The sequence below is a fragment of the Actinia tenebrosa genome, unplaced genomic scaffold (genome assembly GCF_029948245.1).
Source record: "Actinia tenebrosa isolate PJP-AT-01 unplaced genomic scaffold, QUT_ActTen_1.0 PGA_scaffold10__47_contigs__length_13832649, whole genome shotgun sequence".
Taxonomy (NCBI): Eukaryota; Metazoa; Cnidaria; class Anthozoa; order Actiniaria; family Actiniidae; genus Actinia; species Actinia tenebrosa.
The window spans coordinates 10608811-10635276 of NW_028292570.1; the positions used below are offsets into that span (position 1 = coordinate 10608811).

At 34.6% G+C, this 26466-nt stretch overlaps 3 protein-coding genes and 1 pseudogene across 7 annotated transcripts; 2 read left to right on the forward strand and 2 right to left on the reverse strand.

Moving 5' to 3' along the window:
• Positions 1–5341: 5341 nt before the first annotated feature.
• LOC148913004 (uncharacterized) lies at positions 5342–21980 on the reverse strand. Of its 2 annotated transcripts, none has more exons than XM_089026906.1 (3): positions 21869–21980; positions 18093–18754; positions 5342–5512 (listed from the first exon to the last, which is right to left on the reverse strand). In XM_089026906.1, the coding sequence occupies exons 2-3, from the start codon at positions 18728–18730 to the stop codon at positions 5461–5463; spliced, it is 690 nt and encodes a 229-aa protein (XP_088883032.1). In that variant the 5' UTR covers positions 18731–18754; positions 21869–21980; the 3' UTR covers positions 5342–5460. The 2 variants fall into 2 exon arrangements, with proteins under 2 accessions (XP_088883032.1, XP_088883033.1); XM_089026907.1 differs by having other exon boundaries at positions 18093–18771; positions 21869–21972.
• Positions 6851–11742, reverse strand: LOC148913005 (uncharacterized). 3 transcript variants are annotated; one of them, XM_089026904.1, is made up of 11 exons: positions 10719–11742; positions 10303–10558; positions 10102–10214; positions 9836–9963; positions 9580–9714; positions 9276–9366; positions 8978–9148; positions 8676–8873; positions 8179–8336; positions 7933–8051; positions 6851–7637 (listed from the first exon to the last, which is right to left on the reverse strand). In XM_089026904.1, the coding sequence occupies exons 1-11, from the start codon at positions 11740–11742 to the stop codon at positions 7064–7066; spliced, it is 2967 nt and encodes a 988-aa protein (XP_088883030.1). In that variant the 3' UTR covers positions 6851–7063. The 3 variants fall into 3 exon arrangements, with proteins under 3 accessions (XP_088883030.1, XP_088883029.1, XP_088883031.1); XM_089026903.1 differs by having other exon boundaries at positions 9827–9963; XM_089026905.1 differs by lacking the exon at positions 9580–9714.
• LOC148913006 (uncharacterized) lies at positions 12084–16156 on the forward strand. The gene is made up of 9 exons (XM_089026758.1): positions 12084–12142; positions 13081–13239; positions 13394–13450; positions 14451–14504; positions 14679–14812; positions 15034–15162; positions 15283–15390; positions 15657–15834; positions 16017–16156. The coding sequence occupies exons 1-9, from the start codon at positions 12106–12108 to the stop codon at positions 16154–16156; spliced, it is 996 nt and encodes a 331-aa protein (XP_088882884.1). The 5' UTR covers positions 12084–12105.
• An 88-nt stretch (positions 21981–22068) lies between the features above and the next one.
• LOC148913007 (uncharacterized) lies at positions 22069–24754 on the forward strand (annotated as a pseudogene). The gene is made up of 4 exons (XR_016119207.1): positions 22069–22361; positions 22677–22880; positions 22956–23119; positions 23280–24754. The product of XR_016119207.1 is annotated as an uncharacterized LOC148913007 (transcript).
• Positions 24755–26466: the final 1712 nt, after the last annotated feature.

The window sequence follows — 26466 nt, forward strand, 5'->3', positions numbered from 1 at the left end:
ATTTGGTACCACTAAATTCTGCAGTCCTGTCTCTCTGTGTAAGTGCCGTTGGATGTCTGATATTACAGCCACTGAGCAAGCTTTTTGTGAAACCTTGCCAAGAAGTACTCCATATTTAATGGCATGCCTCATCCTTACATCTGGGATGTCTTTGAAGTCTGTCAACAGGTCATTTGCAGACTGTAGGGATGCTTCTTTCAAATAAAGTGGTGTTACGTTCTGTAATATCTCAATTTTGAATTGATACTTGGGTTTTTCTTCATAACTTGAAAGTGCCCCATTCTTCTGCTTGTACCAATACATAAAGTCCCGTATGCTCTCTCTAGAAGCATAAGTTTTTTCAATCCCTCGAGAATTATGTTTTTGTTGTTTGTGCCGTCGTATCATTCTTTCAAACAGTTCACAGGAATAGTTGTCTAAGCTGGAGTGTCGGTTTATCTGTGATGCTGCATGAGCCGAGTATTCTAAATTGTCAGTGCAAAATTCTAGTCCATAGTATTCCTCTGCCATGACTGTATGAGCCCATAGTAGGTTATTCAATCTTACATTGTTTTCTTCTGACCAACCAGAAATTTTGAGTTCCTTAGAATACAGCATTTGGACAGCTTGACAAATAAGCATAAAACAATCATATGCATTTGATGGTATCTTCTCAGATAAAACCTCTCTTGCAATTTCACTGAATCTGAAGGGGAAATATACATGTTTACAATATTAAATCAGTTCATGTCTTATTAGATAGTTTATATTAGCTACTTCTCACAGTGCAGGCTCAATAGTGAGAAATAGTTAAGTCTCATGGAAACAAAAAACAAAAAACAACAATAATCTTGCTTGAGCATGCGCTCTGAGCTTTTGTGCATAGCTTGATGTGTGCATAAACACAAAACATAGCATGGCTGACTATACATATAATAAATGTCTGTCAGGTGATAGATACATTCAATGATATAAATTTAGCATTTTTTTCAAAACTACTGCCCATTATTTTGTTGCTTACTTTTTGAACTCATTTGATTTCCAACTGCCTAACTTATCTGTTAGGCTTTTCAGTTTTGCAACTCCTTTTGCCCGTTCTTCTCGGGGCCAAGGTATGGCTTCTAGTGCATTTCCAAAATCTTTTCGATCAGTAAGACCACCAAGGGCTGGATCCCTGTCATTTATGGGTGTACCTGCATTATCCCCTAGCTCTGCCCATATTTTGGTTATAAACTCCCTCTTGAGCATATTGAATGTTAGATGCATTCTGTCTATTGCCATATCATTCACTGGATCAAATTTATACAAATGATAAAGCTCAAAAAGAATGCTAATTCCAGTAACACCACTTTCTAATTGTAGTGTTTTCCGCTGCATGACCGTTGTGGCATTTTCTATTTTTTCTCCATGCTCCAGATAATATTGTGGAGATTTTGGTTGAGCTGGATGCCTATATCGCACTCCAAAGTTCCCATAGTAATAGTGTCGTTTGCATGGAATATATGTGCCAAGGACTTGACAAATACGGCAACCAGATTTACCTCCTGTAAAGAAAAAGAAACACAGTACTTTGTGAAAAACTGAATAGTAATTCAAGCATTAAATATTGTTTGCTATTTTTACCTGGAAAATGGAGGTAAAAAAATTAAATTTTCAAATGAGGCACATTTTTTTCAATCCATACAATACCCATGCAATTACACTCAATGACACAGACATAAATCCAATCATTGTTAATAATAAAAAAAACATTTCTTTCTTAATTAGGAGAGAATTTATTATATTGTTGTCAGATCCAACTTACAAAGAGAAGGAAGTTATCCTATAGTATTACATGTACAGTAGGATCACCCTCCTTGATAGAAAATATTTAATGAAATTGAAAAAAAATTCAAAAGCTTTTGAGAGACATATTCCTCCGATTTTCAAATACCTCAAAGTCAGTTAAAAAAACTTGGCTGTGCCTCGTTTGCCCTGTTTGGACATCCAAGGAAGAACTCTCTCACATGCTTGAAATATTGCATAAAAAATAGTTACTGTACAACTTACCACCAGCATATAGAATCATTTCCTGGTGCCCTTTTAAGTCTGCAGTTCCAGCCAAGAGCAGCATTCAGACTTGATATTGGCCAGGTTGTATAACAATGTCATTCTTTAAGATTATTTCATTTTCAATGTTGACAGTTATCCCATTGATGTACAGGTCTTTTACCTCATCTATTAATGGCTTTAAGAAGGCATCAAGCTTATGTGATATCCCTTCCCCCAAAAACACAGTTGGAATAAAGCTGTATACTCTGATATACTGTACTTTCCACTTAATCTTTGTTCTTTATTGACACAAGCACTGGAAATGTGAATGGCAGATATTCCACGGCTTTTCTTTTCGGATGCGTTGAAGCCATCCTCGTGGAAAATGAATGCTTGATTAAGTGCACATCCTTTCATTTTCTTAGGTTTATGGATAAAGTCAAACATACATTCCCTGCAACTCAGATATAGCTCATCATGGAGTGTGTTGCCTGGTGGAACTAATGCAGCCATGTCTTCAACAGATATAACACTCTCACAATTAGGGCAGAGAACAGGGAGAAAAGTCTCACTGGTGTCATCCCAGAAGTAGGATAACTCCTGGAAATGTTCACCATGCCAAGTCTCCTTATAGTTTGCTTCCTGGTTGTTGTTTCCTAGCCATTCATCCTTATTTGCCCAATGCTGCAAGTGATCTTTGATTGTTTCATTATTCAAGAAATAGTTTTCCAAATGTATACCTAAAACATAATACTTTAAACATTCTTCCCATGACTTTCCACAAACTGAGCAATCTGCTTGATATTGAAGAAGACTCACATGGTTTGATGAACAACAGACTTTAAAATATGTATTTAGGGTCTTTGTAACCCAGCTTCTTTAAATTTTTCAATATAGCATCCCAGGATTTATGTGGAATCTGTTCATCTTTCAAGAGTTCATAAAGATTTCTCATTTCAGACAATGTCTCTTCTTGAGACCAACCATTTTTAATTTTAGATTCTATACTACGAAGAATAGCATTTGTGATATCATTTTCTGTATAATGACAAGAATAATGTGTGTCATTACTGGATCTACTGTCAACATCGCTGTCTTCAGCTGACTCTTGAAATTCATCATCAGAACTAATTTCATCAGCTGAAACATGACTGGAATCAACTTCACCATTTTCATCGTCATATTCAGATTCCTGAGAATGGCCTTCATCTGCTCCTTCTGAATCAAGCTGGTCATTACCACTTAACAAATAAGATTCATTTTCAGCTGTCTCTTTATGATAACCAGCTACTGTACATGAATAGTTTCCGATCCATTCAATTCACATGTATTTAAGCTGCTATTTGAGTCTGATCTTTGAACATGTATACTTGAATAGTGGCTCTTAATAGTTCTTTTATCTCGCAGTTTTCCATTGCAAGAGGGACAATGACAACGATGGAGTCTGGCCTTCTTTTCCTCACCTGCAAAAGAATATCAGAAGTATAAATATACAGTAACATGATCTGACTTGCAATATTAATTAATACTATTTTAATCACTATCCTACTTCAGATACGATAATAAATATTCCTCAGCTCTGATATCCTATACTGTAGGACCTTAACATGCTAAATGTATTATCTGTAGACCTCTTAAGCTTCGTATGAAAATTGCCCATTTCAGATGACATGTCATTCCCTTAAGAAATGTTTTTATAATTTGTACAATTTTTTGCACATGAAAGAATCAAATCTCAAGAGTGGCATATCTGAAATGGGCACAACAAACAAGAAAGGTAAAGAGTTCTATTTACAAAACACACAAAAACAAAAGGGAATTACCTTAGTAGCATTAGCAGATAACACAGTCTCGTCATTCTTGATGAGTTATGATCCTTTTGTTTGTATTAAAAAAAAAAAAAAAAAACAGATCTGGAGGCTGGCTATGGTTTCGTCTCTAAAAATACTTACCATTCATAAAAAACTCTGCTTTGACTTTCAAAAGATCACATGTGTGTATAAAATATATTTCAGTTACATAGCAAAGAGAAAAACGACTTTTCCCTCATGTAGGACGCGGACAAGGAGCCTGGAGACCTTTAGCGCCTACATTACGCTACCAGCGGTTTTCCGAGTAAATTTTTGGCGCTCTTTTCGCTTCAACCGGCAGTCCAGTTAGTTTGTATTATAAAATTCTCTCTCTCCCTACGGTATTCTTTTTTTTTTCCACAATGGCATCTCCAGAAGTTTTGGTAAGTACTTTATAATTAAAGCAATTCAATATTGTAGACCTTCTTCCTTCAAATCGATGGGTTTTTTTGGATTTGTAATGGAGGTAGAGTTGTGCAACTATGTGAATAAATCGGCCAAAGAGATCAAACTATTGCCTCTGATATTTTTTTTCTTGGCTCTCTAATAGAGTTCTGCAGAGAATGCACAGGCTTTTCTGGAAAAACATGGTTTAAATCCGTTGACACCGCTGATTGTGGACGAACACAAGGTTAGTTATGATATGCAGAGGTTTCATTCACAGTGTTAAAAGCGCGCCAAAAATCGCATATCGCGGGCTCAACGTCAGCGGCTTCCCTTCGCAAAAGATGAAAGTTCCTCAGTTATAAATAAAATTCCATTCAAACAATTACCAAACTGATTTTTTTGTCACAATCAAGATGACGGATAAAAGCAGAGGCAATTTAATTTAGGTCTAATTTTTTAGAATTTTAGTTATTTTTTAAAATCCCCATCCATTGCCCATTCACTCCCACCTTTGAATTGAATTAATGTGTGTTAATAGGGACAGATCTTTGAAGGTCAAGGGGGTGCCTCTTCATCCTCATATTTTTAGTATGGCTGTGCCAATGTTTTAATATTCTGAATGAACTTAGACAAATAGTTTTATGAGCTAGCTAGCGTTCCCTATATTAAATCATGGATTCCCCCCTGACTGTCTTTTTAATATTATTTCGCTTCCAGTTTGAGACAGTCTCTGAATTGAAAATGCTTCGAAGGATCGAAATATGTTGACCCTACCCTATGCCACTCTCTCTAATGTTTCATGACCTTCCTTCATCACTCTGTCTAATGTTTCATGACCCTCCTTTTTGGTGGTCTTTTTTCAGTGACCCTCCCTTTTTAGTATCTTAAAAAGTGATGCCCCTACCCATGTTTCCACATTCTCCCCCCAGCTAATTTCTGACAAGCCCCAAACCAGGTATTCTTATTTTTTTATTGATTAACAATTAATTATTTATCATCATCATAAGTATTATACTGTCATCAGCATCATTATTAGTATGTTCATAATTATGCTGCCTTTATAAGCATCACTATTGTCATTACTATCATCATTATTTCCTTTTTTTTCAACTTTAGGAAAAGTCAATTATTAAATTCATCCCATTGCCAATTTTTATGTAATTGTTTGTATTGCTAAGAGATGCCCTGATAATATTGCTAATATGTTTAATGGTTACAGTTTTAGATCAAGATTGCAATTTTGAAGCTTGAAGAAGAAGCTTGGCCTGAAAGAAGAAGAAGAAGAATAATGATAACAACAATAATAAATAATAATGAATAATAATAATAGTAATAATAATTATAATAATAATAACAGAGTATTTACATAGCACATTCTGAAACCTCTATGCGCTTTACAATATGAAATTAATAAGTTATATATATATATATATATGTGTGTATAGAGAGAGAGAGAGAGAGAGAGAGAGAGAAATAAAATATATGTAAATATAAATCTATAAAGGAAAAATTATTATGGAAATATCATGGATATGCTGTACGAAACAAAATGGTTTTCATTCAGGGATGACTTTAATAAATCTAAAGAGTCAATTCTTCTAGTGCTATCGGGCAAAGAGTTCCAAAGTATTGGACCAGCAACAGAGAAAAAGCGATAAAAAAGGGCGAGTTGATAATTTTCACTGAAAAGGTAACGTTAGTTTTATGTAGTATAAACACAAAGGCTAGTTTTCATTTTGAGTAAAATACTTAATTTATACATTATGTAAAAACTAGTTAGCTAGATCGATGATAAAATACAAGATGACTGCCCAGGTTGAGCATCTTGGTAAGATCTTGTCAGATCTTGCCAGATCTTGCAAGATCTGGTAAGATCTTGTGTAAACCCAAGATTTTGGCAAGATTTTGATAAGATCTTGCCAAGACCCTTTCAAGATCTTTTTATTTCTTAAAAAGAGATTTAACATACTAAAACTGCAAGATCTTGACAAGATCATGCCAAGATCCTGGCAAGTCCTTAACAAGATCTTATCAAGATCTTAACCAGATCTTCCCAAGATCTTGTAATGATCTTGCAAGTTGATTTGAAAATATATCCAAAGATCTTAACAAGATCTTCCAAAGACAGTATCAAGATCTTGGCAGGATCATGCCATGATCTTATCAAGTTCTTAACAAGATCTTAGTCAAGATCTCATAAAGATTTTAACAAGATCTTGCAATGATCTTGCAGACAATTTGAAAATCTTCAAAAGATCTTAACAAGATCTTCCAAAGATAGTATCAAGATCTTGGCAAGATCATGCATTGATCTTATCAAGTTATTAACAATATCTTAAGCAAGATCTTTTTGAGATCTTAATAAGATCTTCCTAAGATCTTGTAATAATCTTGCAAGATATTTGAAAATATATCCAAAGATTCTTACAAAATCTTTACAAGACTCTTGCCAAGATCATGGCATGATCTTATCAAGAAGCTTTTACGAGATTAGTTGTGATCTTTAAATGAACTTAATTGAATTTTCTCTATAATTTAATTGTCATAATCTTTGCAAGACATTTAAAAATATTTTAAGAATCTAAGACAGCAACTTCAGCCAGTTTTATTTACTCCTTATAATATTTAATAATGATCCTCAGACTAATATCTTACTATCAGAGTATATGTTACATGACCACACTACTGTTGTGAAAATTACTGCTGAGGAAAGTAAACAAACAAGAATATAATATAGTCATTGTCACTTTAAAATAATATTACTTCATCTATTTTGCAAAAAAACAGTTCACATTTTAAGTTGAGAGCATTATATATTATTTACAATTGAAGTCTGTTACTGGTGTAACATAGGCAAAAATGAAAGGCTCATTCACTTTGACTAATATACATTTACATGTGATACTTGTACATTTGATAGCAAAGAGCTCTGGTTCAAGAGGACCAGACATAGGTATATGGTTACTTCCTAGTAGCTTAGCACTTGCATATGCCAAAACTGATGGATCTGATGGTGGTGTGATATTGACAGAGCAAATAGAAGTTACTACTTGACTATAAAGCTTGACTATTGCAATAGGTAATGATTTTACTCTTATATAAGTTTGTACCTCCCCATAAAAATATTCAGACTGGTCTAAAGAACGTAGCTGAACAATAGAACTACATGACTTCCCAGCCCTTTTGTAGGATCGTGAATGAAAAACGTTCCCATTCATCTCTATTCTCTCTGCATAGTTGTATTTTTCATTTACATCTACATGTACTAGGGAAAGGTTGCAAACAGCAAGTAATGCATTGACAGCATTAACTTCCTCGGCACTCATAGATTTAAGTTGGGTAGGCTCAGCAAAAGATACTGCACTCCTTTCCTGTTGACTCCATTTGAGCCTGTAGTGTTGAAAATTGAAAACAACATGCATTAGATTGTTAAAATTGCTTTAACTAGTCAACTTAGACCAAGTTCAGATGGCGTACTTTCCATGAGCTGTACTAAAAGTGGAATTTGGGTTGGCCCAAATTATGTTAGTACAGCTGTTTCATTCAAACACTATGCTTATTCAGCCATGTCAAATTTTCTGCGATTTAAAGTGATGTTACAAAAGTTTATCAAGTGATTTAATATATTAGGCTTGTACTTCTCAGGGTAAACTCTTTACTCTATAGCTACAAAATGTTTATTTACCTGGGCTTTGACAATGACAAGCGCTTGGAAAAATGCTTAACTTCCTCCCCGGCATCAGATTCTTGAAGCTGGTGGGTAAGAGGATAGATCTGTCTCTCCACCAAATAGTTGTTAGCCATCTAATCAAATAGAAGAGTACACATTAAAAAAATCAACACAAATTTGTATATAAAATTGCATAATTTATGAATTAAATTAAGCTTGTTGGATACTTTTTTAAAATTTTAATAATAGCTGTTTAGCTACCTGGTCTGCAACTCCTCTTGTCCCTTTGAAAGCAGTTAGCAGATGGGCAATCATAGCTTCAAATGCAAATGATGAATGTGTCCACAGTGGACCCATAATATGAACTTGTTGTTCCAAATGAGATAGACTGTGGGCATTGATTGTTTCACTTCTTACACCTTGAATGTAATCATTGACAAGCAAACAAACAAAAAGCTTAGAACTACAAGCACCCATACTTGGCTTTCATCACACAGTGGCCATGTTTATTCAGTGTAAACCGTTTTTGTTGAATGCTGTGAGAAGTCTCTAAAAATTGAGGCCTATAGGGGACCCAGGGGATTCAAGACCTATAGTTTCAACCTATATGGCCACCATGTGATAAAAGACTAGAATCCATCTTATTTAGGACTAACACTGATCCTCTAGGACTTTCGCTCTAGCATATCTTATTAATGAAAATAATTTTTATAATAATTATTGTTACTGGTAGTTAAAAGTTTGAAAGTTTGATATACCATAGTACTGTTTCATGAGGCGACAAAATGATTTAATAACAATTCCAGCAAATTCAATTTCATCTCTTGTTATTTCGTTCTTCAAGAATATCCATAGAGCAGAGGAGAGTAAAGCCAAATGATGGAAGTATTCTGGATTTAATACTCCTTTCAGGACAGGAAGACCAAAGTACAACAAGAAATGTTGAATCTCAGTAGCTGTGTTATGAAAAAGAAAAGCAATCATGTCTTTAATTAGTACCTATATACTGTATGCTAATTAATACTTCACCAAATTAAAAGAACATATTTTTAATTTTAACCTTTCCATCTTTTCAAGTTATCCAGAGTTCTAGGTTTTCTTTCCATGTCATGAGGCACTGCAATTGACTCTATACTTGTATTTACTTTCCTCTGTGAAGCCGGAGACAGGTAGAAAGGCTTATCCTTATTACTTGAATTTATCATTGCTGTTAGAATCCATTTACCAGTACCTAGAGTAGTGAATATTTATGGCACACGTATTAGTGATACCTTATTCTAATCAGTTAATTAATAATTAATGATTATGTTCATGCATGTGTTATACTTTTGCATTATTGTGCACGTGTGTACATTTACCTTGAAGAATGCAATGCATGTAATCAATCGGACAACCATCAGGAATGCTCATATGATTCAGAAGTATAGAAAAACCTTTCAACCCAAATACCTGTTTTAAAATGAACATGTTGGTAATCAAAAGCCTTATGTGCAAAGAATATTGAATATTAAGTGATGATGCATATTAAAAAGTTTTCCAAATTATTGTGAAAGTGCAAGAATTAATTATTGACTTTACACTACTTAATAATTTAAAAGATCTGTCATTTTTTATTTCAGCTAGAATTTATTTAATCATTGTAATAATTTAATTTTTACTCACACTAGCACCACTAGCCTCAGCTACTAAAGCATGAAACCGAGTTTCTCTTGCTGTTCTTCTCGTATACTTTGCTGAGAAAGGGTAAACCCTTACATTCCCTCTTATTGGTAACCTCAATCCTGGGTGAAAACAAATCTGCACAAGAGTTATAGTATTAATATTGTCCAAACAGCTAGACATGGCTACATTTTGATCTTTCAAAAAATGTATTGTCAATTATATTACATTGTAATGTATTTATATTTACTTGACTTACTGAGCAACCAAACTTTCCATTAAAAAGCTTATGAAGAAGTATAAGGGCCTTTCCAGGAAGGTCACAAATACAGCAGTGTAAATGCACCTTGAATGTCAAGAAATCTCCTCCGGCAGTGCACTCCAGACCTCAAAATGAATGTTGAAATAATAACTTAAGTTTATCATAACTCATTCTTACATAAATGTTCCATATCTATTCTTGCAGCTATTTTCATTGAAGTAAATACTGCATGTTAGTCATAGGAACAAAGTATGAAAACATACCATCTTCTGCTAACTTTGAAATTGTTGTTAAAGTAGTCTGTAGGAAGGCATTAATGTCAGGTTTCTGGGGTCCATACCAAAGGCCAAGTAGAAGTACATTCTTGATAGAATATCTAAAACCAAATTTACCAAATTTTAAGGAGAGATTAGACTCCAGACAAAGGGAAGACATCAAGACTATACTCATATATACTCTCATACCTCTTATTTGGTGGAATCTCCAAAATTACAACATATAAGGGCCATATTGAAGAGTTAGTAGATTTGAAAACTGGGGCTCCATCAGTACTTAACATCAAACTGATATGGTGGCTGGTTCCCTCTGGATCTTCATCATGAATTGTTTTATAAAAGTCTTTATACGAAGAGCCATCTGTTATGTCTTTGTATGTTGCTGATTCTTTAGAACATTCCAACCGTTGTCTTTCGCATGAAGCCAGTATATCTGAAGTATTTTCTGTAGAATACGAAAGAAAAAATGCATCCACATTAAAGTACACTTACTAGTTAATTAGAAACCCCTCTCCCACATGATGAGGATAATGGGAAACTCTATGCCTGCTTCAACATTTTTTTAACAAATCTTTCTAAAACGATAAAATAAGATGTTACTTTACCTTCGATAAGGATCTTTAGCTGAGGTTCTAGAGGTATGTTGATAAAAAAAGCCTCATCCTTCGTGGGATTCCTATTTGCAACACGATGTCCTTTCTGGCACGCCACAGCATTATCTTCTAATGTTTCCTTACAGACCCGACAAAGTCGGGTTTTCTTTAAAGTAGAAATTCCAGGCAATGTCCGTTTTAAAAGCTCCTTATATGTCTTGGGAATTACATCTTTGACGTCATCTGGGCAATGCAACCTTATAAGTGTGAGTAAATCATTCTGTGCTTTGCGTGAAAGTTTGTATTTCCGTGAGAACTGTAGGATTAGGACGTAACTTGCGCCACGAGTTAAATTCGAATTCTCACAGATTATGTCGTCGAAAATATTCTTACTATTTTCATCCCTAGATGCATCTAGAACATCATCAGATCTCGATTCATCACTAGAACTTTGCTCATCACTTGAACTGCAGGTTCCAGATTCAACATTTGATTCAGAACACTGCGAGGAGGATTGGCCATCAACATGATGTTCAATATCAAGCTGGATTTCTTGATCGGAATCATAGATGGATGACGAGCAGACAACACTTTCATCATCTTGGTACTGTTGCTGATGTACTTCTATTTCATTTAACATACTATTCTCATCTTCATCAGTGGATGTATCCAGTAAATAAGAGTTGTGTAATAGCTTTCTCGGGCTTCTCTTTCTTTTTTTGTAACTAAACAATTCATCTTCACTACTCGTACCACTGTCGTCATCGTGGTGATTCAGATATTTCTTTTTTTTTAACACGCCTATAGAATGACCTTCGTCATCACTGGAAAATAATGGATATCTGGTAGTTCTTTTCTTTCTCTGGCAGTCTATTCCATCCTTGTTTTTCAATGGAGTATTTTTCAATGGAGTGTTTTTTAATGGAGTGGTATCAACACTAGTTTCATCATCAGAAACATCGTACTCGTTATCAGTCCCACTGTCAAGATTTGCACGGCTGGAATCGCTCGATTCTTTATCTGAATCCGAGTTCATGCTTTTTTGGGTGAGTATTGTGCTAATTCAAAGTCATCTTTACATCTAATATTACTTTCTATAAGAAAATGGATAAACTTCGCTTTCGATTTATGTAATCTTTCGTGTCAACCAATATTTATCGTTCCCCTCGCAAATAATCTACTGTAAATAGCGGGGAAAATGTCGCACAATCATTGGTGCGTTTTAGCCAATGAAACGCGACGTCATACAAGAAACAATTTCATTGGTTATCCAATGAAACGAGAAGCCATCACGTGCTCAACTCTAATATAGGACGTCAAAAATTACGCACACGTGCTTTCATCGACGGAAAAAACTTCTCGCATTACAAAACTGCTTCGACCATTTATCCACTTCAACATGACTTCAAGAACTGTTATGAAAGAAACAAGCAAAGGTAACAGATTTTCAAAAGCGTTGAATGCAGTGATCTTCTTTCTTAAGAATGCCGTGCTGATGCCTAGCCGTTTAAGATTTTCAAAAGCGTTGAATGCAGTGATCTTCTTTCTTAAGAATGCCGTGCTGATGCCTAGCCGTTTAAGATTTTCAAAAGCGTTGCATACAGTGATCTTCTCTCTTAAGAATGCCGCGTTGATGCCTAGCCGTTTAAGATTTTCAAAAGCGTTGCATTCAGTGATCTTCTTTCTTAAGAATGCCGTGCTGATGCCTAGCCGTTTAAGATTTTCAAAAGCGTTGAATGCAGTGATCTTCTTTCTTAAGAATGCCGCGCTGATGCCTAGCCGTTTAAGATTTTCAAAAGCGTTGAATGCAGTGATCTTTTTTATTAAGAATGCCGCGCTGATGCCTAGCCGTTTAAGATTTTCAAAAGCGTTGCATACAGTGATCTTCTCTCTTAAGAATGCCGCGCTGATGCCTAGCCGTTTAAGATTTTCAAAAGCGTTGCATGCAGTGATCTTCTTTCTTAAGAATGCCGTGCTGATGCCTAGCCGTTTAAGATTTTCAAAAGCGTTGAATGCAGTGATCTTCTTTCTTAAGAATGCCGTGCTGATGCCTAGCCGTTTAAGATTTTCAAAAGCGTTGCATGCAGTGATCTTTTTTATTAAGAATGCCGCGCTGATGCCTAGCCGTTTAAGATTTTCAAAAGCGTTGCATACAGTGATCTTCTCTCTTAAGAATGCCGCGCTGATGCCTAGCCGTTTAAGATTTTCAAAAGCGTTGCATACAGCGATCTTCTTCCTTAAGAATGCCGCGCTGATGCCTAGAAGTTTTCAAAAGCGTTGATTAGGATCTGTCTGAGTAGAAATAATTTAAAATAACAGATTGTATTGCGGTTAATTGTAGTAGATATTAAAACTATGATTCTATCAATTACAGTTAATGAAGACCGGTATTATCTGATAGTGTTCGATGATAATACCTATTCGGTGGCAGACAGAAATCAAGTGCTCTGTCCGGACATAGACTTGACGATTGGGACTAAAGTAAAAGTAAAGAGCGGCACGCGAACGCATATTGGAAATTTAACAAATATTGGTAAGAATATTCCCATTGCTGATTTATGAAAAGTTAATAATTGGAGACTCAATGTGAGGCATTGACTAAGACATACTTGCATGCATTTTAAACCCACAATTTTTAAACGATTTGTAAAGTTCTTTATGATCCTTGTTTTTTCTTTGCATTGTAGGTCCAAAACGTGATCTAGATAGAGTGGCTGCTCTACAATTTGGCAAACAATTACCAGGTAAAAAACTCTTTCTTTTATCCATTGTTGATCGAGCCAACAATATTTGTTGTGAAAGGAAATTTGGGCAATACACATGAACAATCAGAGTACAGTGTATGTCACCACGTACGCACAGCAGTAAACTGCCTTGGTTTCCCTGCTTAAAGTGGATATTAACAGAGGTTAATATGAATCTAAATCTGTAGGCGGGCCAGGATGGGAACAGGAAGTTGAATTTAATTAATCTATTGATCCATCATATGGCATTTTAGCACATCAATGTAATATGCAAACATAATAAGTAAGGACGCTAATACTTAATTAGTGCGTTTAATTAGCTGAAGCACTTTCACTTAGCTTGCGATAGGAATAACACACCGAACTACCGCTTTATAGAATTTGTCCTGCCCACCACTCCACTATAGAGGTAGTCAAAAGTTAATTGTGTAAATAAATTTTTATTTTTTTTCTCTAAAAATATATAGTCTTTAATCAATAATTAATAATAACAATAATCTCTAATCAATAATTAATAATTTTTAAATATTTATACATTTTTTCAAGATTGTAAAAAACGAATAGAATTTGTCCATTATTTAAATATGAATATGTTAATATATAATACTTACAAAGAAGAAGGAATTATAAGATGAAAAAACTGACTAATAAGGAAAATTGAAATATATATTAAATATATAACTATGTATCTTTATCTAAAAATCTACGTTAATAAGCTAAAAATCTAAATTTATAAAATGGCGCTTCAAAGTTAATTGTGTAATATTTTTGTTTTCTCGATGTTGACTTATTATTCAGGGGAATAATAGTAAATACGTTTGTAACAATATAGACTTAGGATTTAAATATATGTATATATAATGTTTTTTATCTGTATATTCATAGTATTGAGTTTTATGTTAATAAAGACTACCTGAACCCATTCCAGAGTCTAGTGTGATTTAGAACTGAGAACTAGTCTTAAAAACAAGTTATAGAGTGTTTTTTTTAATTATTGTAGCAAATGAGAAGACTATCAAGAGATTAAATAAGAAACCGGAGGTTAGAGAAGATGGTAAGAATAATAACTTATTTTTAAGTCTTCTAAGATCACAATTGTTGTGTTTGCATTGTATTTTTATATGCTTTTGTTTAAAATAAACAATCTAACTGAAATCTTTCCTTTGATATCAAAATAAAAAAGGAGACATGTCCACCATATCATTTGATGCATTTTTTTCCGTTACAGCACCTAAACCAAAAAGGAAACTTATTGAAGTGGAAACAGAAAACGAAGAGTCAGATAGTGATGATGAAGAGATTGATGAAGCAGAGAAGGAAAGAGAAAGGCTGTATTCGCTAGTTTCGAATTTGGAGGATGCGGTAATTGCAGAAGCTTTATACACCTATTTCAAAAATCATTGTCACAGCCAAATAACAGTGCAAAGTCCTTTAAGACTGTTAATTTTCCTGTTCTTTCTTTTGGATTTGGCATAAAGCAACAAAATGTTCTAATTTTATTTCCTATTTTCACTTGATCCAATTCCTGACCTCATTAATTTTTGACAATTTTCTGAAAATACTTTATTTTGTTGAACTTGCAGCCCATTGCCAACATTCCTAAACCTGGCTGTGAGTGCAAGGTGCACATTGCAAAGCTCATGAAGGAAATGTCAAGTCTGAATCAAAGGATGACTGACTTAGAGAAGGCTTTGAAGACAAAATTAACCAAGGCAAGTACATATCCAATTGTTACAACCAAATGAAAGAGGATCTCAACAAGAAAACGCATCTAAAATCAGGCTACAATATTAACATAAAAACTTGGGGTTTTTTTTTAATTTTAAACTTAGAATGAGGGAACTCCAGATAGGTCAAGATCTAGTGCTTTACCTCCAAGCCCTTCAACACCAATGGGATCATTAAAGGACCTATCAGATGCCTCTGCTCTTCAAAACATTGTAAGTTTCTAACATAATAATTTTTCCCTTATTTATATGAGTAGTATGTACCTGTTGAATCAATAGGTCACTTTAGAAACGAGCAGGCGGGATTGTGGCAAGTTTGAAATTTGAACCTAATTAGCCAAAACTCTAAAGTTCGGATGGCTTTAAATGTTTGTATCTCTTGTTCCTCCTATGATTCAAGCATTAATTCCAATGTGCTAAAATTTAGGAAATATAGGAAACTAGAATCATATTAATATATATATTGTTTATTTTTACAGGAACACAATGGCATAAATCTGCTTACATTGAAGGCACCTGCAAGAGAGCCTCACAAAAATGCCCTGAGGTTAATGGACAAACTTTTTTCAGTGGAAGAAATGAGTCAGGGGATTCTGTTTGCCTCAAAGAGGTCATCAAAGAAAGAATTAGACCAAGAGAGAATTGGAAAAATGTTAGGTGAGTACCTTGAAAATGTAAAGCAAAAACATTTTTGTTCACAAATAAAATACTGAAATGGTGTTTCTCCAACATTTTTGCCATCCAAATAAAAAATCAAAATGGGACTTAAAGAAGTGAAAATATATATTTTATAATATCTAACAAAATAATTTTTATTTTTCTTTGTTCTCTTTTTTAAGAGGTGCTGTATGCAAATTACGGAAAAGAAAAGATCCAGAAAATGCATCAGCATGTTGTTGATGTCTGTAATCAGAAATGCAGAGATTGTGCACGCAAACTACAGATGAATCAGAAAGTGGTAGAAAGCAATGATGAATAGTTCTCTGATTTTTATTATATTCCTGAATCGAAACAAAGCAAATAGAGGGGAATGGTTATGAAACCTGTTGTAATTGGTTATTGTTCACTTTTTCCAAGCGTGACCCTGCACAATCCTTTGTTTTACCATTGTTGGCAATGGCTGAGTGAACATTAGACCAAAATCTTTCTTTTGGCTGCTAGTTCAAAATAATTAAAGATTTATAAGAGATATTTGAATATTCCTTTCGACAATCCCATCAACAAAGTTTATGTTTTCTTATTTCGGATGAGCATAAATCAAACATTGTGCATGGTCAAGAACTGTTCAACATCAAAATTAAGCGAACAAAGGCCACCCTATGACAATAGTTTCATAACCATTCCGGTCCCCTCTATTAACTATGATTGAAATATTGCCTAGCTGCAATAATCAAGTTTTGAAAATATTTTTACTTTGAGTTTTCCATTTTTTTTTTTTTTTTAATAAGAAATATTATCGTAATTAGCTACATTAGTCCTCTGGGAAATTAAGGTTTTCTTCAAAAATAATTATGCAATGTGGTTTTTGCTGTTCCTGACCAACACAAATCACAGATAATTTCTTTAAGTGGTACATTATATGCATACTCATGTAAATTTTTGATCTTAATAATATTCCAATTTCTTAAATCATGCTTGAAGAAGATGTATTTTCTTATAGCAATATAAATAGAAAGAATGCAATTATGTACTATTTTAGACAGCAACAAAATTGTGTAATTTATCTATTATTCTTGATTCTGAATTTTTTTCAATTAAAGTTATTCTCGATCAAGACCTCTAATAAGTTTTATCCTTACTTAGACAACTCGTTTACAGGATATTTTAATTTAAGTGCTACAAATCAATCTTTGAAAGATCTAATTGGCATGATCCTAAAGCCTTATGGTGTAAGTCCCAATACCAGGGACTCTGAAAGATCTTACCAAATCCTGGAAGATCTTGCCAAGACCCTAAAACATCTTACAATACCCAGGAAGATCTTGTCAAGGCATTGAAAAAACATGTACATTTCTTGCAAGATACAGCATAAACTTGCCAAGATCCAGTAAGATCAGGTCTTATTTTGGCATGATCTTACCGAGATCCTGCAAGATACTGCATAAACTTGCCAAGACCCTGTAAGATCAGGTCTTATCTTGGCATGATCTTACCAAGATCCTGCAAGATACTGCATAAACTTGCCAAGATCTTATGTAAGATCAGGTCTTATCTTGGCATGATCTTACCAAGATCCTGCAAGATACTGCATAAACTTGCCAAGATCTTATGTAAGATCAGGTCTTATCTTGGCATGATCTTACCAAGATCCTGCAAGATACTGCATAAACTTGCCAAGATCCTGTAAGATACTGCATAAACTTGCCTGATCTTACAGGATCTTTGCATGATCTTGGCAAGTTTATGCAGTATCTTGCAGGATCTTACAGGATCTTGGTACAAGATCTTGCCTGATCTTGCTTAAGATCTTTGTTAAGATCTTGTAAGATTTTTATAAGATCTTGCAAGAATCTTGGCAAGATGTTCAACCTGGGCGTCATTTAGCTGATGAAGTGTTAGATTTGTAATTACTTCTGATAAATGTTTTTTTGTGCAATCAGACGCGTGTGTCCAGAATATGGACACGCATTACAAGTTTCAAATAGCATTGGAGTCAGACTCTCCTCTCTCCCTTTCTTCGCCTCTCCTTCCCCCCTCCCTTGGGTCTGAAACACTTAGGTTATAATAAAAAAGCACTTTCCAAACCTTTACCATAATGTAAAGCAGTAAAGTAATAACAACAACCCTGACCATGCAATAGATTTTGTTGCTGCACTAGGCTTAATCAAGAAAATAGGTTTTGCAAATCATAATTACGCATCCAGAGATATTCTAATCTATGAAAGAATTAATTTATGTACAAAATGCAAACTTACTTTAACAATTCTTCGGAGGTTTCCCATTGTTTTGTTAGTTTGTCAACATTGTCGACCATTCCGTCGACCAAAATATCAGTCTTCTCTTTCAAATAATCTGTAGCTTGTTGGATGATTTCGCTGCTTAGGTCAGGACGAGCATAGCCGATTCTTGTTTCATTAAGTGTTTTAAGACTATCCACCAAACGTTGGTCCCAAGGAATCTTTTTCTTTACTTCCGTCAGCCGCTTCCTTGCTGACTCTTGGGCCTTCCTGTCATGTTTCAGATCTTTCTGGATGTAATTGCAAATTTCTTTAAACTTGTAATACCAGTTTTCTTTGAAATGTTCTCCCAGGACGTACTTGCACGAATTTCTCTGTAAGGCTGTGCCAATTTGCACAATAACCAACACGGCTTTCTGATGTTCAATTTCTTTCTCTAAATTCTCCATTCTCTTTTCCATTTCTTGCCGCTGTTTTTTCAACAATTTATTCTCATCTTTCAATTTTTGTATTTTCTCTTCTAAAACGTTGATCCTATCTTTAAGATCTTTAGTACTGCGCAAACTTTCTTTTAAATCTTTCTCCAAAGCCGCTATCCTTTCCTCGTTTCTACGGATTTCGGCTTCGATGTTGTTTTGATCATGATTTCGGTCCATTGTGGCTCCTGGATTAATTGTTTTCTGAAAATAGTAAAATACTATGATACTTTAAAAAACATACACAATCTACGACTACATGTAGCTACTGCCATTTTATATTGAACAATATATATTTATGGTAGTGTTAATTAAGGTATAATGAAATAATTGAAGTACCCCAGGAATGCATGTGGTTACTGTCGTGTTACAATAATAATAATAATAATAATAATAATAATAATAATAATAATAATAATAATAATAATGGTTTAATCAATAGAATCCATGAGGTGGCTCTTCACCTATCGATAAAACTATCTAATTTACAATAACATACACACAAGATAAATTTACGATAAACTATGAAGCTATAAAATAAATTAGACATATTAAGAAATAAGATTGACATAATTACTATTGGATTATTCTAAGCTAGACAATTATTATACATAAATAAAAAGGACAAAAACTGAAGTAATTGGGGCTACTCCCACCGCCCCCAAGGAACCACCCCAGGTCGAGATATTCGGGGCAACAGACAACTTAACCTCGTGGTGTTGTTTAACTGTCGCTCAGCATCATTAAGGCATGGCTCTCAGATGAAAAACTGTTTCATAGCCAGTTTTCTACGAATCTTACCCAAACTTGGCAAGTTAATGTCTTTTGTGAAAAGAAGGAACCTTAAAGCCTTGGTTGCCATGGAAACTAAGTCCCGTGACAACCAGATCGCCATCTTGGATTTTTAAACAAGCCGTTTGAAAACGTACCGAAACATCTTTAAAAATCATGAAAATGCAGATTACTATTCATACTTACAATGCCTATATGGATCTAATTGGATATCTTGGAAAATATTTTAAGTTTAATTTTTAGAATATTTTCTATCTTTTCCAAAAAATTCAAAATATTCTAAAAATTAAACTTAATATAATTTCCAAGATATCCAATTAGATCCATATAGGCTATGCAAATATAGCGACTTGAAGACGAAGCTTCGAGGGTGAGACGCACGTGAAAATGGCGGATTTCACGGGTAAGTTGTTTACATGAGTTTTCTGTTATTTCTTGCTTTTCTTATATGAATATAACTATGGGTTCGAATCCTGCCAAGGGCATTTGATATTTTTCTCTTATTCTCTCTAACTTCATTATATACACACCGAACGCATAATTTATTACTACTATGAATATAATTATATTGTAATTAGAATTAATATACCTCTCTCGACAATCAAATTTTATGAAATTATTGTAAATATGCTAGCCGCCTATCTTGGCTAACCTTTAGATTATTATAGGTAGCTTGTGCCTGAATTCTTGTTAATTTATATATCTATGACTTGTAAATATCAAATTGAGGTACCAAATAATAAAGTATGTATGTATGTATGTATGTATGAAGGCGCGATCAAATTAAACTGCCTAGCTTTGCTGCTGGGTTTTATATCGCTCCTCAGAGTCAGGGAAATCTAGCAGCGCTCTAAACATTACACCTTTTGCTGTTCCTTAACCGCAAAGGAATATTCATTGAAGCGAAGAAGCATTGTCATTAGAGCGAACAGGCATACAATAAGGCGAACGGAGTCTTAATAGTGCGATTGAACGTTCATTAAGAAATTTAGCAGTGAATTTGACAATCATGAATATGTTTGCGTGGGTTCATCAACGTTTTTGAACTTTCATTAGCGTTTTGGTGCAGATAATAAACCACAACACATATTCAATACAGTGTTTTGGACATTTATTTACGCAATACAAATAAGTATATTGAGCTTTTACGATTGTAGATTTTCAAAAACAAAAAAGTGAATTTATCCTTGAATGTGTTCTCTATTTAAACATCTTGGACGATATGTTTACATGTGGTTGTACCGTTGTATGCATTTCTGTGGATCTTCATAGGCACTCAAAAGACGCTAGTCTGACTCATTTGGAATTTGGTTTATTTGTTGAACCATTGCAATATCCAAAAAAGAGGGATTAAAAAACTCAAAACTGACTGATATTTATACCTAAGGGCGCTTTGTTTGTACGAAATCATATTCACGGCTTGTAAAAAAAATGAAAAGACAGTTAAAATCCTAAAATTCCTAGTGGAAAAGATACTTATATTGTATTGCGTAAATACATGTCCAAAACACTGTATTAAATGTGTGTTGTGGTTTATTGTCTGCACCAAAACGCTTATGAAAGTTTGAAAACGTTAATGAACTTACGCAAACATATTCATGATTGTCAAATTCCATGCTAAATTTCTTAATGAAAGTTCCATCGCACTATTGAGACTCCGTTCGCCTTATTGTATGCCTGTTCGCTTTAATGACAATGCTTCTTCGCTCCAATGAATATTCCTTTGCGGTTAATGAACAGCAAAAGGTATACTACGCAAATTATTTTCCATCGAATATTTTATAAATTTCAGACCGTTTTCAAAGTAATTTTTGAAAGTTGCATTTGGAGTAAAATTTGATGACTGCGCGATTGTTCGGTACAGTTCGCGGTTTCCACAAGACATGCACATGCAGCTTCCTTCATATTGAAATTGCAAAAAATTAAATTGCACCATTTAAAAAGAAACTAAAACAAGTCGGTGGAAATCAAAATGAAAAGGTTTCTACATCAAATTCTATCAACGGTAACTTAGCGAAGAAAAGATGGAGAAAACTTGTCGCAATAAATCGAACACGCTTAAACAACTAGCAAAGGATTCCATGGTTGCCGTTAAATTTCAGACCGTTTTCAAAGTAATTTTTGAAAGTTGCATCTGGAGTAAAATTTGATGACTGCGCGATTGTTCGGTACAGTTCGCGGTTTTCACAAGACATGCACATGAAGCTTCCTTCATATTTAAATTGCAAAAAATTAAATTGCACCATTTAAAAAGAAACTAAAACAAGTCGGTGGAAATCAAAATGAAAAGGTTTCTACATCAAATTCTATCAACGGTAATTTAGCGAAGAAAAGATGGAGAAAACTTGTCGCAATTAATCGAATACGCTTAAACAACTAGCGAAGGATTCCATGGTTGCCGTATAAAGCTACCATCTTGTTCAAAAAATCCAAGAACTAATTCACTTTTTTCCTTACGATTTACTCGATCGATATAATTTTATATATGTATATATAGTTATCTTTTAGTCTATTTTTTCTTCTTACCTTATTCTATCGACGAAAACCCTGCCGGTCGACCTAGACCCCTGCCAAAACACGATGGCCGTCGTACGTCTAGCAATTCAGCGAAATCTTATATTTCTTCCTTCATTCGCGCTTTATATTGCGTTGCTCGCATTGTTATCATGGTGCGTTTTGATTGGCTGCTAAAATCTTGATATGAATAGGCCTTTTGCAACAATAGATCACGTGTCAAATTCCCCCATAGCAACAAGCCTCTGGCGGGCAAGCTTTCCAGACATTCCTTGACAACAACAAGAGTTTAAGTAGCGGAGCGTGACCTTTCCAGAACTATAGTGTCTGTTTTATCCTTATATTCTTTCTCAAAGCCGTTGATTTTCCAGAAGTACTTTGTTCAGATATTTTTCTATCTTGTGAACGTGTTTTAAACGTTTCAAATCAAAAACAGAAGGTTTTTTAGCGACTTGAAGACGAAGCGTCGAGGGTGAGACGCACGTGAAAATGGCGGATTTCACGGGTAAGTTGTTTACATGAGTTTGCTGTTATTTCAGAAACTAGTGTTGATTATTTCATACAAATACTTACAACTATATCATACGAGTTTATTTTCGGACTCTTAACTATGGTTTTGCTAAACATCGCCGAGTTTACGCCATTTTAAGTCCGAACAAACTACCTCTTGTGCTTGTTATATTCTCGGCGTAGCTAGAGGTGTTATATCAGTGATACACCGGATAGCCAAGATCTACAGTATATATGAGGCAGTTCTTTTTTTAATATTGATATGCAAAGAGCATATTTTAATTTTGTTTCAATATTTATTGCGTTTTAGCTGAGTATATGACGTACGAGACCTCGAATACGGACCATGGAAGCACTGAGTCCAAGACACGATTTCACTCAGTGCAGTGTTCCTTTGTGTAATGGGGATTCGCGCTACAACCCAGCACTTTCTTTTCATCGACTCCCTAAAGACGCAGCACTAAGAAGTGCCTGGATTACAAAAGTAAGGCGAGACGAAGGACCCTATTTCAAGGTAAGCTAAAATATGAAAAATTGAATGGCCTTTGCTCTCTTTAGTAAGATAATAATAGTTTTGGTCTCTTTTCAGATAACACACAGCACGAGGGTTTGCTCGAAACATTTCTTAGACAGTGATTACCGTCCCCCAAACAACTCAAGAAAAAGACTTCTCAAACCTGGCGTCGTTCCTACAATGTTCGACTGGTCTGGTAAAACCACTCAAAGGAGAAAATTGATTGGACAAGTTGACAGGTATATATATTTATATATAAAAAAGGAAATGTGCCTAATTTACTGTTGTGAAAAATCCAACAAATAAATTGTATGGATATGACTGTTATGAGGGAAAATAATGATAATTCATTCAGAGTGCTGTCTTTGCCATTAATTTTACTTATCACTTCTGTTTTAGTGGGACTCAGACTGACGAGAGTGAGGATGAGAATGATAATAATGTACCTGATGTACCTGAGCCCTGTCCTGATTCTGAAGCAGCACCACAGCCTGAAGGAACTCCTGTTGAAGCAGAAACAGAGGCCCTGAGAGCAGCATATGGTGCAGCTCAAGTTGAAATAGAAGCCCTCAGAGCCCAAGTTGCAGCCTTAAAATTGCACAAGTTTGGTATAGAAAGATTTTCCTCTGATGATGACCTCATAAAGTTTTACACTGGTTTTGCTACCTATAATCATTTTTACAGTTTTTATGATTTTGTCACACCTTCTGCTCAGTACATGAAGTATGTTTATTCTGCTGGTATTCAAAAAAGCAGGCCTTCAGCTCGCACTATGATTTTGATTGATGAGTTGTTTTGGTTTTTAGTTAGAATAAGACTAGATTTGTTTGAACAAGATTTGGCCGATAGATTTCTTATTAGCACATCATCTGTTAGTAGAAAAGTGACCACTTGGTCTAATTATTAATATTTTATTCTTGGCACCCAGCCAGTTTGGATGTCCAGGGAGGCAATAGATGAGTACATGCCACAGTCTTTTAAGGACATGTACCCAACCACCAGAGTTATTTTAGATTGTACTGAGTTGTATGTTCAGACCCCTTCCTCACTTTTGCTACAGTCACAGTTATATTCTTCTTACAAAAGTAACACCACTCTAAAGGGTCTGATTGGAATAGCACCTCATGGTTCTATTACCTTGGTATCTTCTCTGCACACAGGGTCTATTTCAGACAAGGAAATTACACGATGCTCAGGTATACTAGATTTATTGGAAGATAATGACTCGGTAATGGCCGACAAAGGCTTTGACATAGAAGACCTTTTATTAAAAAAGAAAGTCAAGCTAAATCTCCCCCCATACCTTCAAAGCAAAGGCCAGTTTTCCATTCGTGAAGCCCAACAAACAAAGTCAATTGCTAAATTACGAATTCATGTGGAAAGGGCAATACGTAGAATTAAGGAGTACCACATATTTGATTCTGACATTCCATTGAACATGCTTGGTACAATCAATCAGGTTTATACCGTTATTTGCCTATTGACCAACTTCCAAGGTCCACTTATAAGAGACAAAAACAACACCTAATAATATAATATATACTACTCATACTTATCAGTAATGGAATTGTGAATGTAATTACCAAACAAGTAACAGAACAACAATAAATATTCCTTTGTGTCACCATATTCTTTCATGTAAGTTTATATAATAATTTTAAATTCTTCAGAGCTGCAGCTGTATTTATTCCAGAAAAGAATTGAAATAAAAAAGATCAACTTTATCTTTACTTTGCTCAAAAAATCCTTCATCAAAGACAATTCTTTCACAATGAAATACTGATTCATTGATGAAACTAAAAAAATCACACCATGGTAGCCCTGTTAATGCCAGCTGACACTGTACCTGGTAGTAGTAATAATGTGCTCGTTTGAGCTGTAGATTGCCATTTTGTCCAACAGTCATATACTGTACAGAACTGAAGTCAGTTGTACCCTCTTTAGTGACTTTGACTTCAAGAAGACCGAAAGGCATGTCATCTTGTTCCTCTGCATCCATGTCATACACCTTTCGGTTTCAATACCAATATAGTCGGCGTTTCAATACTTTTCACTGAGAAATGTGAAGTTAGATAATAATTCTTTGATACTTGTAAAAGGGCTGGTTCACTCTTCTAAACTTGTATATTTAGACTTGAGTGGTCAAGATCAATTGTCAAACATTGATTTTTTGTGGAAAAATTGTAACTTGGAATATCTATTCCTTGACAACTGTACAAAACTAAACCAAAACAGAGTAGTAGAGAGCCTTAAGTATTTGAAAAACTACAAATGCTATCATTAAATGGTTTAGCATTTTCAAATGAAAATCAAATAGTCATAGCCAATATGCAAATACCTAGCATTTTTAATTTGGGTCTAGGTGGTTCAGTGTTTACTTTGGACATCGCTAAAATGCTTTTGGAGAATTTTCCAAGATTGCTTTTTTTTAAACTTTCATGCTCAAGGGTTGATAGACTTCGCTTAGCGAGGTTGGGTTCAGAATATGACGTTAATCTAGCTTTTGCATAGTTATTTAATGAGAGTAATGAGCTATCAGTACATTGTTGATTATTTACTTAAAAATAAAAAGTTAAATAAGAATGGAAGCTTGTTGATTTTATGATGCATCCTGATGGCGATTATGATTATTTATAGCTTCAAACATCGAACTATTGCAATGCATTGTCAAATGCAATGCAGTTTCAGCGCTAATTTCTCGCGTTGTCTTATACGTGCAATTTAAGTATGTGCTGTTATTATAACTTACTTATTATTACTATAATTAATTTGAAAATAAATACTGCTAATTAACGCCTTTTATATATTATTTGTTCAATGAAATTTATAAATGCCCTCAAAATGAGGGATCACATTTCACATAAAATAGCCAATGGAACTGCACTTAAAAGTTCAATTATGCCTATGTTTTGTTTTGTAACTTTAGAAAGAGAGAGCTCAGAAATCCCAAAGGCAAAATCACCAACAGTTGAGCCATGCAGTTGCCCTTGTTGTCAACTGAAATACAACAGACCAGATGACAAAGAGTTTCTTACTAAAACTGGCCAGGTTTATGGCTCAGAGGCAAATAAAAAAACCCGTTATTTTAAGAAGGAGTGGTACACCTCTTTCCAATGGCTTAGCCTTTGCAGCACAAGTTTCAAAGCATTTTGCAACGCATGCATGAATGCAAAGGCGAATGGATTAGTATCTATGAGTACAAGAAAGAAGGAAGCCTTTACTACTGGGGGATTTAACAACTGGAAGAAAGCTGTAGAGAAATTCAAAGAGCACAAGAAAAGTAACTTCCATAAAGAGGCTGTCATGAAGATTCTGACATCAAAAAAGCCTGACATTGTTACCCAAATCAACTCTCAAGTAGAGAAAGATCAAAAAAATAACAGAGATGCTTTATTGATTCTACTGAATTGCATTCGCTACTTGGCAAGGCAAGGCATGCCTCTTCGCGGCCATAACGACAACGAAGGTAACCTATTTCAATTGCTGAAAATCCAGGCAACAGAATCGTATAAAATGAAAGAATGGTTAAATGATGGACGTTATATCTCTCATGACATCTCGAAAGAGATCATTGCATTGATGGCGA